Here is an 18,549-nt window from a genome sequence, read left to right on the forward strand (position 1 = left end):
ATGTGTATAGATTACCATGCTCTTAATTCCATAACAGTCAAGGATGTTTTTCCAATTCCAACCATAGATGAGTTGTTGGATGAGCTATTTGGAGCTTCAGTCTTCAGACAATTGGATTTGAGATCGGGATATCATCAAATTCGCATGAAGTCTGAAGATATTCACAAGACCGCTTTTAGAACACATGAAGAACACTACGAATTATGTGTCATGCCATTTGGATTAACAAATGCACCAGCCACTTTTCAAGCGGCAATCAACAAAATTTTCAAACCTTACTTGCGTAAGTTTATAGTAGTTTTCTTTGATGATGTGTTGATTTACAGCTCTTCAATGGATGAACATGTCCAACACTTGGAAATCACCCTTAGGTGCCTATTACAACATTCTTTTTTTGTTAAACTCAGCAAATGTGAGTTTGGTGTGCAGGAGATAGCTTATTTGGGCCATGTAGTGACTGTTTCTGGTGTTAAAGTTGATCCAAGGAAGCTATCAGCAATAACAGACTGGCCTACCCCTCACTCTATCAAGCAACTAAGGGCTTTTCTTGGTCTAACAGGATATTATAGGAGATTTGTACAACATTATGCTTCAATAGCCCATCCACTAACTGAGCTGTTGAAACATGATAGATTCTCATGGACTCCTGAAGCTGATGTATCTTTCCAGAAGTTGAAGGTAGCCATGTCCACAACACCTGTGTTGAATCTTCCAGATTTTAGCTCTTCTTTTGTCATTGAATCAGATGCATCAAACTTTAGAATAAGGGCTGTATTATTAGAAAATGGTAAACCTATTTCATTTTTTAGTAAAAAGTTGGGGGTTAAAATGGCAGTAGCTTCTGCCTATGTTCGTGAGTTATATGCATTAACCAAGGCTATCAAGAGGTGGAGAAACTACCTACTAGGTTCTCATTTTGTGATAAAGACAGATCATCAAAGTTTGAGGTAATTGCTTACTCAAACTATTCAGACTCCTGAACAATAGAAGTACATGTCTAAGCTTCTTGGATATAGTTTCAGCATTGAGTATAAAACAGGACTTTCCTATGTGGTGGCAGATTCACTATCTAGACAACATGATGACATGGTGCACGGTACAGCTCTAGCTTTGATATCTGAACCTAAATTTGACATTATTAATCAGATTAAGTCAGAAAATTCTGCAGACCAGGACTTATTGGCTATACATCAGTCATTGGTAAATGGTACAAACAAGGACCCATTTATTACGTGTAAGGATGGCCTGTTGTTTTACAAAGACAGATTCATGTTGGGCACACAATCCCAGCTTAAAGCCATTCTGATTACTGAAGCTCATTGCACACCTTTGGGAGGCCATGCAGGTGTATTAAGGACATTCCTTCGAATCTCTGCTTCCTTCTTTTGGAAAAATATGCACAAGGAGGTCAAAGGTTTTATCACTCAATGCACCATTTGTCAACTGGTGAAAACTTCTACTCAAGCTCCAATGGGTTTGTTAAATCCATTGCCTATTCCAGAAGCTGTCTTTGATGATTTAACCTTGGATTTTATTACGGCCTTGCCAAAGTCACAAGGATTTACCATCATTTTAGTAGTGGTTGATAGACTCACGAAATATGGACATTTTGGTCCATTGCCTGCATCTTACACAGCTTCAACATTGGCTCAATTGTTTTGTAATATGATTGTGAAACTTCATGGGTTTCCAAGGTCCTTGGTTTCAGATCGTGACCCAATATTCTGAAGCAATTTTTGGAGGAAATTATTTCAATTGAGTGGTACAAAACTCCATGCAACATCAGCTTATCACCCTCAATCAGATGGTCAAACTGAGGAGACCAACCGATATATTGAACAGTACCTTAGAGCTTTTTGCTCAGAACAAAATCATGCTTGGTCTTCCTATCTTTGCTGGGCAGAATTGCATTATAATACCTCTTTTCACTCTTTAATTAATACAATACCATTTGAGGCATTGTATGGGAGAGCACCAGTGATGTTACCTATGTACCCAAGGGTTTTGATCAAAATAGAAGCCTTAGACACATTACTTCAGAAGCGCAATGAAGTCTTAACAAGTCTCAAGCTAAACTTGCAACGTGCTCAACATCGAATAAAACATCAAGCAAATAGGCACGGTCGAGATCATACATTTCAAGTGGGTGATCTAGTCCTAGTTCGTCTTCAACCTTATAGACAACTATCAGTAGCAAGGAGAGCTAATCACAAGCTTGCTAAGAGGTATTTTGGCACTTTTCCAATTCAGAAGGTTATTAGCTCTGTTGCTTATCAGTTAAAGTTAGCTGAAGGCAGCCAAATCCATCCTACTTTCCATATTTCAAGCTTGAAACCATTTCATGGCTCAGCAAATCTTAGTGCTTCACCTCTGCCTATAGAGAGCGTGGATAACAAACATGTCCAAGTGCCCATTGCAGTATTGAGTTCCCGCACAGTGCCAATCAGAGGAAGAACTCAGCAGCAAGTTTTGGTCCAATGGTCTGAAACGGTACCTGAAGATGCATCATGGGAATCAGTTGGAGAGCTTAAAAGAGTTTACCCTTCCCTACACCTTGAGGACAATGTTGCTTTTGAAGAAGGGGCAGTTGTTACATGTGAGGATAGCAGGCCTATTAGGAAGAGAAAGGAAACTATATGGACTAAAGACTATGTCTTGTAGAGTCAGTGAAAGGTCCAATTAATAATAGAAAGGGTTGTGTAAGGTCAGTAGCATAGTCTGATGTATAGTTGATTCATTGAAGTGGGTATTAACCACTATATAATATAATGGGTTGTATGTACAATGGGTATGATGAATAAAGAACTTTTTTTTTGTTTTCTGTTAAATCTCTCTCTAGTCAGATACAAGTATGCGTCTGTATCAAGATTATTTTATCCTTTTTTTTCTTTCTGCACTGTCTCTCTCCCTTTCTCTCTTTCCTTTCTCCTATAAACACATTACAATTCCCCTACAATGAAACAAATCAACACACACGAAAAATTCAAAACCTGAGAAAACAAATAACCCTAAAACTAAAACTCACGAAGCACACAAAGATAAACAAACCCAGAATGAGAAGAGAGTGTTTATAATGTTTGATTTAGTGTGCAATGTTATTATATATAGGAAAGGAAGAAGACATCGTATCATGAATAAGTTGTGGGAATCACGATCTTCTTCGAAATTTTGTTATTGAAAACAAATTCATCAATGCTCATTTGATGTGTGAACAATAGCGACGGAAATTACAAGAAGAAATTTTGTCCTGTTGCCAAAGAGAGAGGAGAGAAAAGGATACGAGGCAGAAGAGAGAGAAAGTGATAAAAGAATTTATTTTATCCTCTAAATCTTCATTTTTGGATGAAATTAAAATCTAACGGTGTTAAATGGAATATGCAAAGGTAGACAGAATAATCTATCCCTTTTTTATTTATATTAAACAACAAAAAATAATGACTAATTGAATTTAATTCGTAAGCATTATTGGTATTTAACACTCGCCACTCGTCGCTCAATTATTTATAAATGCAATTATAGGGATAAATGAGTCATGTCAAGTTAAACTCTAGTCTAAATCATTATTTAAGAGAAAAACTATTCACATGTTACATTAGGTAAGTTTTTTTTTCTTACATATCCTTCGATAATCGTGCAACCTTTTCACTTTTTTAGGTAATGGGCCACCACTATGTGTCTATGATATAAGATTTCTTCTCTCTATAGCATGAGACTAGATAAGCCCTTATTTAAAATGTGAGTAATACTTTTCTTATGTTACATAAAAAAGTATTATCTCTCACACGCATATTTTTCGAATGGGTTCCATACAAAAAAAAAATTCTCTCACCTCCAACTCTTCTCTCTATATTATTTATTGTTTGAGTAGGGAATAATATTTTTATTTTTTTTTGGAAATACAATGAAAACTAAAGCAACATCAAAAAAGCCCTATACTGGGCACAATCTTGGGAGACTAACTCACCTCAAGTCATTACAAAGCAATTTCAAACAAGCCGTTGGAGGGACATCCAGCACAATCAGTTGTCCATCCTGATGAGGTGCATGAGTAGCAAGCCAATCAACAACAAAATTGCCTTCTCTATAAGTATGACTAAGATGAATAATCCAGTCTCTTTGAAGCATGCTACGAGCTCGGATGATTAAAGCAGAAAGAGGGTGACTTACGTCACACCCTTTTCTAATAAATTCCAAAGCCACCTTGGAGTCACCCTCCACAAAGACTCTCCTAAATCCTTTATGCCAAGCCAGATCCATACCTGTCAAGAACCCCCAAATTCTCGCTGAAGTAGAAGTACCACTCCCAAGAAATTTTGTAAAACCAGTTAACCAGTTCCCAGCAGCATCCCTTATGACTCCACCATATACAGTCCTTTACCCACTGTCTATGCTGGAACCATCCACATTAAGTTTAACATAACCCTCAGAGGGAAAATTCCAGTGAATAAGACGTTCCTCTCTTCTAAGCTTCTGATGACCAATCTTAATAAGGGTTTCATTAGCCAATTGAATATTACCACAAGTGAAGGTAATGCGCCTAATGAGACCATATTCGAGGTGCTAGTTTGATCAAAGATCGCCTTATTTCTTTTCCCCCACAAACACCAAGCTATCACCCCAAAATACAAAGGCCAAGTTCGATCAGTTTGAAACGGACTTTTTAATCCTAGATTTGTCTGAATCCATAGGTGAAGATCCATGGAGAAAAAGTCACTGCGGTTATCAGAAGGAACCTAATGCTCCCATAATTCCCTGGCACCAGGACAATCACTAATGGCATGTAAACTATCCTCAAGATTATAATGACATCTCAGACACGCTGCATCTGTAGCCATGTGACGATGCACTCTACGAACATTAGTTAAAAGAGAACCTCTGTAGAGAAGCCATAAGAATTGTCTAATACGTTCAGGACCAGGCCAAGCCCAAATTACCTTCCAAATCCTATCCTGATGATAATGCGAGGTACCCATGAGATTGTTATAAGCTGATTTCACTGAAAAAAATCTCATCTTGGCTACCTGTCCAAATAACACGGTCCGGAGTAAGATCCACTGTAGGAGGGAGCACACTACGACTCTTGTCTAATATTGAAGTAGGAAGAAGGTGCAGGAATAAAGGCCAGTCCCAATTACCATAACAAGTTACAAATTGAGACGTAGACCAATGAGTCATAATAGGAGGAATAAGTTGAATGACCAGATAAACAAGTTGAGGACACCCTGGCACCCACGAATCCATCCAAAAAGACGTATGAACCCCATCCCCTAAAATGATACGAGAATTCTCTAGAGTTTGAGGCCAATACTTAACAATAGCCTTCCATAAACCAGAATCATTTGCTGAAGCCGAGATACTTGGAATGAGCCTCTCCTCCACCTTATACTTGCTACGAAGGACCCGAACCCATAACTAATTACGATCAGTCATGATACAGTGACCTAGCTTCATGATAAAAGCCATATTATTCTCTTTAATTTTACGAAAACCAAGCCCCCTTACAATCTTCGGCAAACAGACCGTCTCCCAAGAAACCAGGTGAGCTTTCCTTCGTTCAGAAGTTGATCCCCAAATGAAATTCCTAGTTACACTCTCAATACGATCACACGTACCACTAGGAATAATATAAGTTTGCATATGATATTGAGAAATTGCAGTAAGAACTGACTTAGCCAAAGTTGATCTTCCTGCCAATGAAAGAGTACGTTGATTCCAGGCATTTAAACGAGCTTGCATCCGATTTAAGATATAGCCAAACGTACTCTTCATAGCAGGGCTATGACGAAGAGGAATACCCAAGTATTTAGCCAAGTCATTTGTAGGAGAGAAGCCCATCAACTGCCTTAAATTCTGCACTCGGGTATGATTAACGTTTCTGGAGAAGAAGACTTTTGTTTTTTCCTTGCTAACCCTCTCACCAGAGCACCTGCAAAAACAATCAAGAATCTTATTAATAATAACAACTTGCCCTTCTGTGGCTTCTGTAAAGAGCAGAAGATCATTTGCAAAAAATAGATGGGAAAGCAGTGGTCTCATTCTATTCAATCTGATATGCTTCCAAACGTCCTCCTGAACTACTACATTAATCAAATGAGCAAGTCTTTCTATGCAAAGGATGAAAAGATAAGGAGACAAAGGATCTCCCCGACGAAGACCTTGATTAGGAGAAAATTCTGTCGTAGTTGATCCATTCCATAACAAATTCATTGTACATGACGAGACACAACACATGATCAGAGAAATGATATTCTCATGCAAACCAACATTCACAAGCGTGTCTTTCAAAAACTCCTAAGAAATCTTGTCGTAAGCCTTTTCTAAATCAACTTTGACAGTCATCCAACCCTTACCTCCTCTCTTTTTATTCATGGAATGGATGATTTCCTGAGCCACAATGATATTATCCGCTCCTTGTCTACCCTTAATAAAACCCCATTGATTAGGCATAACCAAGTGAGCCATATGAGATTTCAGCCTATTAGCCACAATCTTAGTTACAGTCTTGTAAATAACATTACAAAGGCTAATAGGTCTGAAATCTTTAAGTAATTCAGGCACATCAATCTTAGGAATCAGACAAATCAAAGTTTGGTTAACCTCTTTGATATTATTCGGATGAAGGAACACACCTTTCACAAAAGAAATAACTGACTCACCCACCTTATCCCACTGAGATTGAAAGAAAAGAGCATTAAGCCCATCCTTCCCAGGCGACTTGTATGGACCAAAAGAGAAGACTACATCTCCGATCTCCTTACTGTTTGGCATAATACTCATCGTGTCTAAAGCATGCGCTTCAATAACTGGAAAAAAGCCACGAACTGGAAAAGCCAGTTTAGGTAATGGATCTTTTGTGTACAGATTTTCAAAGAAGGAAACAACCATTTCCATTAAAACCTGCTGATCACCAATCCAAACTCCCTCCGAGTTTTTCAACGTATCTATGTGATTCTTCTTACGTCTGGCAACCGTCACAGAATGAAAGAAACGCGAGTTCCTATCTCCAAGAGCGAACCAATTCAATTTCGATCTTTGAAACCATGTGATTTCCTCTTGAAGATAAATCTTGTCTAGTTCCCTCCATAGATCCTTTTGCAACATCTCAAGGCTATGACTGTACTGATAACTAAGACATCCATCAATACCTTTAATCCTTGCATGCAAATCATTCTTTCTTTTCAGAGCAATCCTATAAACATTTCTATGCCATCCCGAAGCATTAATCTGAAATGTCTCTATAGCATGCATGCAGTTTACATTGTTTGACCAACATCCATTATCCACCTCATGAAAAGTGCTCTCTGTTAATCAGGACGCTAGAAAATGGAAAGGACGCTCCCCTCTCGGATAAATAGCAGGCTTACCTTCCCATAATAACACTAGTCGATGATCTGAGCCAAAGAAAGGCAAGTTGAAAGCCACACGGTTAGGGAAAACCAAGTTCCAATTATCATTAGCGCAAACCCTATCAAGACGTTCCTGAAGATTTCTTCTTTGCCAAGTGAAAATAGAACCTTGATTGCCAATGTCAGACAAGCTACATTCATCTAAACAATCACGAAATTCCCTCATGCTATTCCAGTTATGCCCATTACCACCTAGCTTCTCATACCCATACAAATACGTGTTAAAATAACCTACTATCCCCCAAGTCGCATTCCTCATGGACTGATCTAACAGTGAAGACATAATTTCCCACAGTTGAATACGTTCCTGTCTTCGCGAACTTGCATAAATAAAAGTCATAAACTCCTCTCTATTTTCTTTTACCCAACAAATTTTAGTATGAACAAGTTGGTGATGAGAAAAAAGAACATCCACTGAAACTTCATCAGTGTTCCAAAGCACCCAAATACTGCCAGAAAAACCAACAGCATCACGATGAAAGTGACCAGAAAAACCAAGACGCTGAATAGCTCTATCCGCCATAACACCACTCAATCTGGTTTCTAACAAAGCCATAACTTTAATACTGTATCTATGAGAAAGATCCTGAATCAGAGGCGGAAAACTCCTTTTCCCAGCCCCTCTACAATTCCAGGTCAAAATATTCATAAAAATAATCTTAAATTTATCAGAACAGAAACCGGCCCTAAGAAAGAGCATTGGTATAGACCGAAGTCGCACCCAAAACGTCCAAATTATCCAAAGGGATAGAATCCTTGTGAGTTTGATAAAAATTCCTCACTAACGTAAGAGCATCTGGTTGTCTTCCATTTTTACCTCCATTATCCAAGCCACTAGAAGAAGGAAGAGTCTCTTGCTGATCATTAACCACATGAGACGTCTTCCTCTGGAATTTAGATAAAGAAGGGTGCAAGACAATTTGTCTATCTTGGAAATCCTCTGACATATTCTTCTGAGAATCAAGTTTAAAATTATTCTTTTGAGATTCTGTACCTTTTGAAGCATTTAATCTGCCTTTGCTAATATTAGCATTCTGGACCAGCTGATGAACTTTAGCAGATGATGCAGTTGCTTTCTTCTTTTGGTTCTCTTTGAATTTTACTCCTTGACTTTGGACCTCTTTTCTCGACTTGCCCGCGGATAGGTTAGCAGATGGAGAAACTGTTTCCATTTGAATATCCTTTTTCACCAACGGTTCTTCATTATGAGCAATTAATTTTCCATGATTAATTCGTGTCAGACCAGATTCAATGCTGATTGAATCTATCACTGGAGAATCGGAAATAATTAAGATATTATTATCCTTTTGAGCCAACTCAGCAATAGCTTAAAATCTTGAACCTGATTGAATGACCTGTCTGTGATTAGGATCAGAATTGGAAACTGCCTTATTACGTAACGCTGCATTATTAACAACGCCAACTTGTCTCTTACCCGATGGTAATGATTCCTCGGAATAATAGTTTTCTAATGTAACATTAGAAAAGTATTACTCTTAAAATATTTCAAGCCTAACTTGACTTGTTAGTCTCGTATAAACCAAATTATAGGATTGATCTGATTTATTCTCAAAAAATATAAAGTCTGACTTGTAGTATCAAACCTACTAAGTCTTAAAAAAAAGCATTATGTACTTTGAAAATTATAGATTATGATTTTTTTTTTTTTTTTTATGTTTAAGTTAACGGAAAATCAATACAATACAATAATTGAAGCCACATTGCAATCCAAAATATTGACAATTTAATTATATTGTTGAAAATTATAAGATATTATTTTACTAATAAATAATTATATATTATTTATAAATAAATAATAAAATACTATTTTTTTTTGCATACATAATATACTATTTATTAAAAAATACAAACGGAGCCTAAAAACTTAGAGGTAACTTGATTTTTAAAGATATCTTTAAATGAGTTCAATTATGTACTATAATTAAAGGGAAAAAATGTGTATCATTTTAAAGGATGTAAAGTTGTGTCATTTTAAGTGAGAGAAAAAGATAGATAAAGGAAGAGAGAGAGAGTGGACAGAAAAAAATACTGATGTGGGTCCCATCTCTTTATGAGAGTGAAATGATATAAGTTATGTAATTTAAAATGACAAACACGTTTTCCATAATTAAAATGAGCCTAGTCATAGGCATATTAGACTCTAGGCCACGAATAAGTCGTCTGATTTATTTACAATCTTAGGTGTAGTTATTATTTTAATATATAGTTTTTCTTTCTTTTCTTTTACATTTTTTTATGTCTAATATATAAAATTAATTATTAATTTTTAAAAGAATTATATAAAATTATGTTATAAATAATATTTTTATCGATATATCATATCCAAACATTACCTACTTCCCTTGGATCATAAGATAGTATAACATATGAACTCGTATTATTTTGCAAATACGAGGAAACGATCTTTTTTTATATTAAATAAAAAAGATATGATCACTCAGAAAATTACAAATTCACAATCATACATAAATGAATGGGAAAAGTGTCTATCCTTTTTAAGGATACACACTTATATCCTTTTAAGAGAGATAAAGAAATAAACTTGAGGAAGAGAGAGAGGAGGGAAAATTTTGTAGTTTAAAATTTGAAAAAACACACTATATTTATCTAAAAGAACCATGCTTTTAAATGATAAATAATAAACCCTAAATAAATTAATAATGATAATTTTATAGCTATCTATTTTCAATATTTTTTTTTTCTTTATAAGTATTAATCCACCCTTATAATTATGATTTATCCATATCATCGTATCATATTTTACTCTTTTTTTTTTTACTTTTTTATACCAACGTATCATATTTTACTGAATACGAGAGGATGTCACTCATTTTACCTAATAAACGAGGGGATAGGATATTGTGACACACAAATAATATTACGCACAATGATACGACCACATCTTAATCGTTGATTTCTGTCAATCAACGGTTATCAGTTATTGCGAATTAATAATTAATTAATGAGTTTGATTTGAAAAATGATAACCGTTGATTGACGGAAATCAATAGTTAAGATGTGGTCGTAACATTGTGCGTAACATTATTTGTGTGTCAGAATATCCTATCTCATAAATGAGTTAACCAAACTAAAGTTTGCTATAAAAAAGAGGAGGAAAAGAAACAAACTATTGAAAGGAAGGTGCGGTTTTTGTTTGGGTTTGTGAGTATCGGAGAAGATGGGTAACGGGAGCAGCAGTTTCTTATTTTGCGGTTGCGTTGAACAATCAAGCGTTGGGGTTGTTGAACAGTGGGGTCGCTTCCATCGCCTCGCCCAACCTGGCCTTCATTTCTTCAACCCTTTCGTCGGAGAATGCCTCGCCGGCGTCCTCTCCACCAGGATCTCCTCTCTTGACGTCCGCATCGAGACCAAAACCAAGGTTCACCTTTTTTCCAATTCAGTCTTAGGGTTTTCTATGTCGTTTCAATTTTCACAAATAATTAAACGATTTTTTTTAAAAAAACTTTTATTGTCTCTTTTTTTTTTTTCTGATTATTGTGTATTTTGAAGTATCAATTATGAGATAAGAATTGAGAAAAAGAGAGAGAAATATTGAGTGTTTTTTTATTTTATTTTTTAAATTGTGGTGCAGGACAATGTGTTTGTGCAGTTGCTTTGCTCAATTCAATACCGAGTAGTTAAACAAAATGCTGATGATGCTTTTTATGAGTTGCAAAACCCTAAGGAACAGATCCAGGCTTATGTTTTTGATGGTATGCTTTTTACACGGTTATCAATTTTCCGTTGACCATTTCTATGTTTTATGGTTTTTTTTTTTTTTTTTTAACTGTGTTTGTTTTGGTGTTTCAGTGACCCGTGCTATTGTTCCAAGAATGAGTTTGGATGAACTCTTTGAGCAAAAGGGTGAGGTTGCCAAAGCTGTGTTGGAGGAACTTGAGAAGGTAAGTTACTGCTTTTGTTAAATGAATTCTGGCCATCTTCAATGAAATATGTAAGAGCTGGTAAGTGAAAAGAACCTTAAGGGTCCATTTGATTCGCTGGAAGGGAAAAAATAAAATAAAATTGTATCTCGTTTTGATTGTTCAAATAGCATACATACCTGACATAAAACAACTCAAATGACTACATGAATCTCTAAATTTTTGTTACCCACTAAAATAAGTTATAGAATCTTGTCCACAACACAAAAAGGAAAAAGACCAATAACTACTACCCTTCTTTATCCCAGTTTTATTGCATGTAAAACAATGCATAGCACAAAGGGTATTGCAATATATTTTGCTTTATTCTATTCATCAAACAGCTAACAACACAAAGAATTGTCCCATGACTCGACCACTTGTGTCACAAAAAATTGTCCCTCAATATGCAAAATCAACCTCAAGTCATACACAAATTTAGTATGTATTTAGTTTTGTTCCTCTTAAAACTAAATGAGTTTATGCTAAAGCATCTGTTTTGAAATATGACAACTCAGTAAGATTTCGATTTACTCATTCGGTTCCTTATGCTGAATTTCTTGCCGTTTTATTTATCTGCATACCAATATTCCATTTTCCTGAAATTTGCGTATCAGGTGATGGGAGAATATGGATATAGCATAGAGCACATACTGATGGTTGATATTATACCTGATCCTTCTGTGCGTAAGGCAATGAATGAGATCAATGCAGGTAATAATACTTTATGGTTTTAGATTTTGTTTCCCCTCATATGGACATATCATGCAGTGACACATGTATGTATGTACCTCAGTCTCTTCGTATGCTCTTCTCATTCCATGGGCTTCCATCGCATGCCCTAGATGAAATTATACTATGGGCAGTCAGCCAACAAATTTTAATGATAATTGTAAATATTAGCCTGTAATGACTTGGTCATAAATTTTTTTTTTTGTAAATATCTGTTGAATTGGGTTCTGAAAGATAATTCTGTGTGTTCTGTTGGGTTACTACTTAATTTTCTTCCCATGTTTTTTATTTGTAAATATCTGGTGAATTGGGGTTATCTTAATTGTAGTTCTGTGGGATCCTGTGTGCATCTTGATTGTGTGTGTGTGTGTCAGTGTGTGTATGTTTATTCCGTCTGCATGTCCCTGTTTGCAACCTACTTATTGAGGATTGATTTTACCTTACAGCTCAAAGGATGCTACGTGCTAGTGAATACAAAGGAGAAGCTGAAAAGGTGTTTCTAGTTAAAAAAGCAGAAGCTGAAGCTGAAGCCAAGTATTTGGGTGGGATTGGTGTGGCCAGGCAGAGACAAGCTATCACAGATGGCTTGAGAGAGAACATCTTGAATTTCTCTCACAAGGTAGAAGGCACTTCCTCTAAGGAGGTGATGGATCTTATCATGATCACTCAGTACTTTGACACTATCAAAGACCTTGGGAACTCATCAAATAATACCACAGTCTTTATACCCCATGGACCTGGCCACGTTAGGGATATTGGTGAGCAGATACGCAATGGAATGATGGAAGCAGCCAGTGGTCAAGTAAATATCATTTGATCTTATAGTATTGCCTATATATAAGTTTACTTCTCTCTCAGACACATTGGGATTCTACAGATATGTAATATGTTTCTGCTGCATTGTCCGGAATTAAAGTTTTGGAACACTTTGAATTTGTAAATTATCAGTTTTCAGTCGTACTATACAGTCCTTGCAGTCATACTATACAGTCAATGGCATTGTACTGTTGAAACAATTCGAAAATGATATGCAGCTTGCTTTATAGGAACCTTTTTTCTTTAAAAAGAAAAAAATAATAATTTAGTTTTCGTTTTCCTGTTTCATGGATTATATATGTTTCCTTGTGACACCAAGTAGTATGTGCATAACATTTTTACCTTGGGAATGTCTGATTTCATACTTTCTATTTGGAAGTTGGAAACAGTTTCAGCTTCTATTTTTCAAATTCACGGTTGATCCAGGCACTCATAAGATCAAATGTAACGTTTATGTGGTACACAGGTCTTGCCATTACTAGATAATCAAACAAAACCACGTTCAGGTACACAGGTCTTGCCATTACTAGATAATCAAACAAAACCACGTTCAGAGTAATTGGAAAATTTGTTGGTCATTCTTGGGTAAATCAATCAAGGACACATGCTATATTTGTTATGGTTGGATTGACTTGTAGAAATGAAATTTTTGTGTAGGTAATATGAGTAGTAAAATTGTTTAGATATAGTGGCACTGTTGATTTCAACAGATAAACGCATCAGTCGGAATAGCAACTATGCAGATAGTCAACATGCCTAACCTAATTGCCCAAAAAGTTGTTATAGCTTTCTTTATATATGATGAACGTAATGATTATTGTGCATATTGGTTCTCGATTTGACAATGGTAACTCTGAATATCGCTTGGGGGATATTTATAACTTGGTGATATTTTTATTGGAAATTATTTTCTTATGTTGCATAAGATAACAAAAGTTTCTTACATACACATGTAGAGGAGAGACGAGAGAGAATATAAGCAAGAGAAAATGTATAAATGAATTCTATTTCTTTATACGTGAGTATAGGAAAGTGTTTTTAGAAAACAGTTCCCCCTATTTTTATATCTAGGAGAACCATTCCTCGGGTTTTGCTTGTCCTCTAGTGTTATCCCGTTGTCTGTCTACCCATCAAAGTTAATAGCTTCAGAAAAAAAAATAAAAAATAGATACATGACTTGTCCTAAACGTATACAATCAGTACAGTTGTTATAACTAGATATCTCCTCCATAATTTTCATTGTCGTATAATACTTTTTCGTCATTGAAAGAATCTTAAAAACACAAAGTCGAAGCAAGTCAATAATCCTATTTTTGGCTTCCGATGTCCAAGTATTGTCTAAAACTCTTGAGATGCTCGCTATCTGTGACATACTCCTCTAATAGTCCAATGACATTTCTCGATCCACCTGCAAACTTCAATGTCAAAAATAACAATTAAGGGAAGGAAAAATACATGAAAACTATTGCTTAAAGTTCCATATGGTGCCAAGTGGACAAGCCTTCACCAGTCATACATAAAATGTTGCTCTATGCACATAACCATGAAGTTATGATAAACTGAAATAATGTTGGTATGAAACTTCACTAAAAAGCTACTGGTACAGAATCCAATTAGCATAGAAATGTTTTGGAAAAATGAGATGTGTTCATGATGGTAAGTTACTCCTTAATAATTATGCCTTACCTTGCTCCAACAAGAACAATCTTGAGTTAGCATATCAAGCTATTGTTTAAGTACATGTATACAATAAGAAACGGAAGTGTACAAACCTCAGGCAGCAGTCATTATGTGAAGCTGTAAAGAATTGACACAACCACAGAGTGACGCATTCTTCAAGAACCAGACTAAAGCAAATAAAAACAAAAGCACCCTTTAATAAGTCAATTGCAGAATTGCTCAACAATGCAAATAGTGAAAAGTGAGAACTTTACCTCTTCCGCCCTTGATCTTTTCTATCTTATTTGTATGTAATTAAAGGTGTTGATCATATGCACAGCATTATCTTTCACCTTAGCTAAAAGCTTATCATCAAATGCATACCTTTGTCTCGCCAACTCAATATGTGAGAGAGTTCGCCATATTAACAAAAATGCAGCACCGTGTCAAATCCTGGTAGTAAGGATTATGAGCAGGCAAATAGGGAAACATGCACAAGGAAACTTATTTGACATGTGTAGCACTTTCTTTATCTACCAGTAGTCTTTGCAAGAACAGATTCCATCTTTGAAATGGTGATACCTTGTCCTGTCTCTAACTATAATTACTCGATCATAAACCTTGGAGATGAATTTTGTTGCTTGATGACAATCCCCACAAACTCTTAAATTCTTCACAATGCGAATTGGAGTTCCAGGTGCTGTGTTCATCAATCCAAAAGCAATAGCCAACTTCTCACTGTGTACGGACAGAGCAGTCTCTTTATCTTCCTCATCATCAATATCAAGCAGAAGTTCCCCTAATTCAGGAACATACCCAGCAATCTTCAACTTGGTCGTCATCTCATCCAAAAATGAATAAAGCTCCCTACTTTGAGGATGGGATCGATCTCCAACAAGGAATTGATGGAATACACCCTTCAATTCAATTGAGCTGCAACCAGGAATTTTTTTTCTGTCACTACTGATTTCATTCTTCTCTCTCAGCATTCTTGCTTCATTCCATCTCCCAGATGTAGAATATATATTACCCAATAGAACATGACACCCTATATGGTTAGGATCCATTTCTTTAATTATCCTGCCTATTCTATATCCCCGCTCCATATCTTTATAGATTCTACAAGCATTCAGCAGTGCTCCCCAAATTGCAACATCTGGAGCCATGGGCATACTTGAAATCATGTCTTCAGCCTCCTTCAAGAGCCCAGCACGACTAAGTAGATCTACCATGCATCCATAATGCTCTATTTCTGGGTTAATTCCATAATCACTAACCATCAATCTGAAATACAATTTTCCCTCCTCGATCATATACCCATGGCTACAAGCATTTAGTAAGGCAATGAACGTGACTTTATTAGGAGAAACTTTTTCAACCTTCATTTGCTCAAAGACATTTATAGCCTCATTGGGTTTTCCATGCGTCGCAAACCCACCGATCATGGCATTCCAAGGCCAAACCCTTCGCTTCACATTGTGTTCACAGAAAACTCTTGATGCAGATTCTATCTCTCCGCACTTTGCATACATGTCAATGATGCTAGCAAGAAGCCGCTCATTCATCTTAATCTCGCTCCTGCCAATGTAAACATGGATCCACTTTCCTTGATCTAATGCTACTAGATTTGAACAGGCTGCAAGAGCACTTACAAGGGTATATTCATTTGGTTTTGGACCTACTCGCAACATCTTGTGGAAGAAATCCAAAGCTTCCATGAAACAGCCAACCTATAGTAAGTAGGAAGTAACTTCAGACATAGCACAATAACAATCAAGTTAACTACAACAAAATATGATATACTTTCAATTGCATACTTGTGCAATATCCACTTCAAAGGAACAAGACAATCATGTAAGATGTTAGTATCATTATTTTGTTTACTTCCCAATCCAGCAATACCTGAACATAACCAGCTATTATAGTACTCCATGATACAACATCTTGCTCTTGCATTCCATCAAACAATTCCTTAGCTTGACTCATGTCACCCGATCCAACACAGGCTGCAATCATTGTGTTCCAAGAATACAAGTCTTTATCCACAGCCCATTCGAAGACCTTCCGACCCTCTTCCACAAGTCCCCACTTTCCATACATACCAATCAAGGCATTAACAACAAACACGTTGTTCTCCAACCCAAATTTCATGGAATGAACCCGAACCTGTTCCCCCTCCTGCACGCACAACCCATTTCCACATGCACTAAAAGAAAACACAAAGCTATATCGATTCGGAAAAATACCTGTATCCCGGGTTAACAAGCGGAACACCACAAGGGAATCACGACAAGAATCAGGTGACAAAGAATGTGCTTTGATCATAGTGTTGTAAATGAATAAGTCTGGTTGAGGTATTCGATCAAACAGTTTGTGGGCATAAGAAAGAGAAGCAAAAGCAACAAGCTTGAGGAGCTTGTTGGCTAAAACAGGGTGTGAGATTAGAGCAGTGGTGATTAACTGAGCATGGGTCTGTTTAATTTCTTGCATGGATTTGCATGATTCAATCAAAGATCCTATTCTAAAACAGTGATCAGATTGAAAAGTTTTTGCAAACGTTGAGTAGAACCGAATCATGTTTTGAAAAGGTGCTAGTGTTGGCACTGAATTCAACTTAGACCAATTGACATATAGCCCAAGCATTTCGTCACGGGCTGGGCTCAGGCCCTTTTCCCACTCGCAAATTCTACGGGTCAATATATGGGCCTAAATAAAAAAAATTATGAGAACTCATATTGGAGCAGAAATATTTGATTTTGTGCATGCAATTTAACATTATTAGGGATAAATGGTGATTTGATAAAGGTGAAATGTGATGTTATAAACTTTTAGTGTGTGCAGGGGTGAGCGTTTATAAACTTGCTTAGAGAATTTTTATTTTATAAAATTAATTTTATTTAACAGTATCTTTGAAGTGAAATAACTCATGTTTAAAAATTCTTATCTAAAAGCGATTTTGATACAAAATCTCAACCCAACATTAAAGCTTTGTTAGAATCACGATTTGGAATTCTGAATAGTTATTTGAAGCTTACCAACATAAATACAAGGGTTTCTATTTTCTTATAATATTTTATGTGAGATCCACATCTATAAAAAAAAATAAAAAAATTACTGCATGAAAATCGAAAGGTCGCCAAAATAACTCTCCAGTAAGAGAGTTGTTTTCCCCTAAATTGTAAGGGTCCCCCAACTTCTCATGTTGCTATAATTTTTTTCCTCTTATGCAACCATTTACAATTATATATTAGAGGTAGTGCATAGTTGTAATATTAAAATTGTTTTTTTTCTTTCCACCACGTCAGCCTGAGGAAAGAAAAAAAAATAACTTTTAAAATTATAACTATATATTATCCCTAGTATATAGTTATAATTAATTGCTACAAAAAATCTCTTTTATGCAACAAGTACATTTCCCAAATTCTAAACATGTTATTAGAATACTAAAATTGATGTATTCAAAAAAAAAAAAAAAAAAAATACTAAAATTGATTGGGACGACAACTTTAAACAAAACAACATATATTTCATTATATAGTTTTCTTAAAAATTGCTGTTTCAATCGTCTTACGTTGGCCCACATATTAAGCAGATCAACTCAATTACACACATTTAACAGTTCAGTTAAATGCAAATTCAACCCATTAAATGGATCCATTTGAGCCTTTTATCCCATTTTCTCAATTTTTTTTTAATTTTTTTTTTGGAAGATGATGGAAAATAAACAAACAAAACAGAAGACTCGATCTGTATCATCCTGAGAACTGTTGTTCCCATACAGTCACTTAAAACCATATCACTACAAGCAATAGTATGAAGGCTAAACCAAGAAATATTCCAATCGTTATTATCAGCTATATGAGAAGCCATCCAATCAGCAGCCTTGTTCCCTTCTCTAACATGAGAGATCTCTACCTTCCAAGGCCTCCATTTTCTCAACGCTAAGTTGCTAATTGACGCATATTGTTGGTAAGAGGAACGAATCATTTCATGTG

At 35.9% G+C, this 18,549-nt stretch overlaps 2 protein-coding genes across 4 annotated transcripts; one reads left to right on the forward strand and one right to left on the reverse strand.

The window, feature by feature from the left end:
- The first annotated feature begins 10,555 nt into the window (after nucleotides 1-10,555).
- LOC133298277 (protein PPLZ12) lies at nucleotides 10,556-13,151 on the forward strand. The gene is made up of 5 exons (XM_061497542.1): nucleotides 10,556-10,806; nucleotides 11,020-11,140; nucleotides 11,238-11,329; nucleotides 11,965-12,061; nucleotides 12,526-13,151. Exons 1-5 carry the CDS (start codon nucleotides 10,606-10,608, stop codon nucleotides 12,894-12,896), a joined length of 882 nt encoding a protein of 293 aa, XP_061353526.1. The 5' UTR covers nucleotides 10,556-10,605; the 3' UTR covers nucleotides 12,897-13,151.
- Nucleotides 13,152-13,943: 792 nt separating this feature from the next.
- On the reverse strand, nucleotides 13,944-17,131 carry LOC133298280 (pentatricopeptide repeat-containing protein At3g62890-like). Of its 3 annotated transcripts, XM_061497548.1 has the most exons (4): nucleotides 16,457-17,131; nucleotides 14,939-16,284; nucleotides 14,668-14,742; nucleotides 13,944-14,310 (listed from the first exon to the last, which is right to left on the reverse strand). In XM_061497548.1, the coding sequence occupies exons 1-2, from the start codon at nucleotides 17,129-17,131 to the stop codon at nucleotides 15,088-15,090; spliced, it is 1,872 nt and encodes a 623-aa protein (XP_061353532.1). In that variant the 3' UTR covers nucleotides 13,944-14,310; nucleotides 14,668-14,742; nucleotides 14,939-15,087. The 3 variants fall into 3 exon arrangements, with proteins under 3 accessions (XP_061353532.1, XP_061353531.1, XP_061353530.1); XM_061497547.1 differs by having other exon boundaries at nucleotides 13,944-14,303; nucleotides 14,668-16,284; XM_061497546.1 differs by having other exon boundaries at nucleotides 14,668-16,284.
- Between the last annotated feature and the right edge of the window lie 1,418 nt (nucleotides 17,132-18,549).

Source organism: Gastrolobium bilobum, unplaced genomic scaffold (genome assembly GCF_033153095.1).
Source record: "Gastrolobium bilobum isolate Gb01-03AN ecotype WA unplaced genomic scaffold, APGP_CSIRO_Gbil_v1 utg25312, whole genome shotgun sequence".
In the NCBI taxonomy this organism is placed as follows: domain Eukaryota; kingdom Viridiplantae; phylum Streptophyta; class Magnoliopsida; order Fabales; family Fabaceae; genus Gastrolobium; species Gastrolobium bilobum.

Excerpts from the sequence above, each read along its gene's own strand:
- LOC133298277 (XM_061497542.1), top strand. The coding sequence starts at position 10,606 with ATGGGTAACGGGAGCAGCAGTTTCTTATTTTGCGGTTGCGTTGAACAA. Across the intron at positions 11,330-11,964 it reads TGTTGGAGGAACTTGAGAAG|GTGATGGGAGAATATGGATA; the intron begins GTAAGTTACTGC and ends TTTGCGTATCAG. Across the intron at positions 12,062-12,525 it reads AATGAATGAGATCAATGCAG|CTCAAAGGATGCTACGTGCT; the intron begins GTAATAATACTT and ends TTTACCTTACAG.
- LOC133298280 (XM_061497548.1), bottom strand. The coding sequence starts at position 17,131 with ATGATTCGGTTCTACTCAACGTTTGCAAAAACTTTTCAATCTGATCAC. Across the intron at positions 16,285-16,456 it reads TAATAGCTGGTTATGTTCAG|GTTGGCTGTTTCATGGAAGC; the intron begins GTATTGCTGGAT and ends TACTTACTATAG.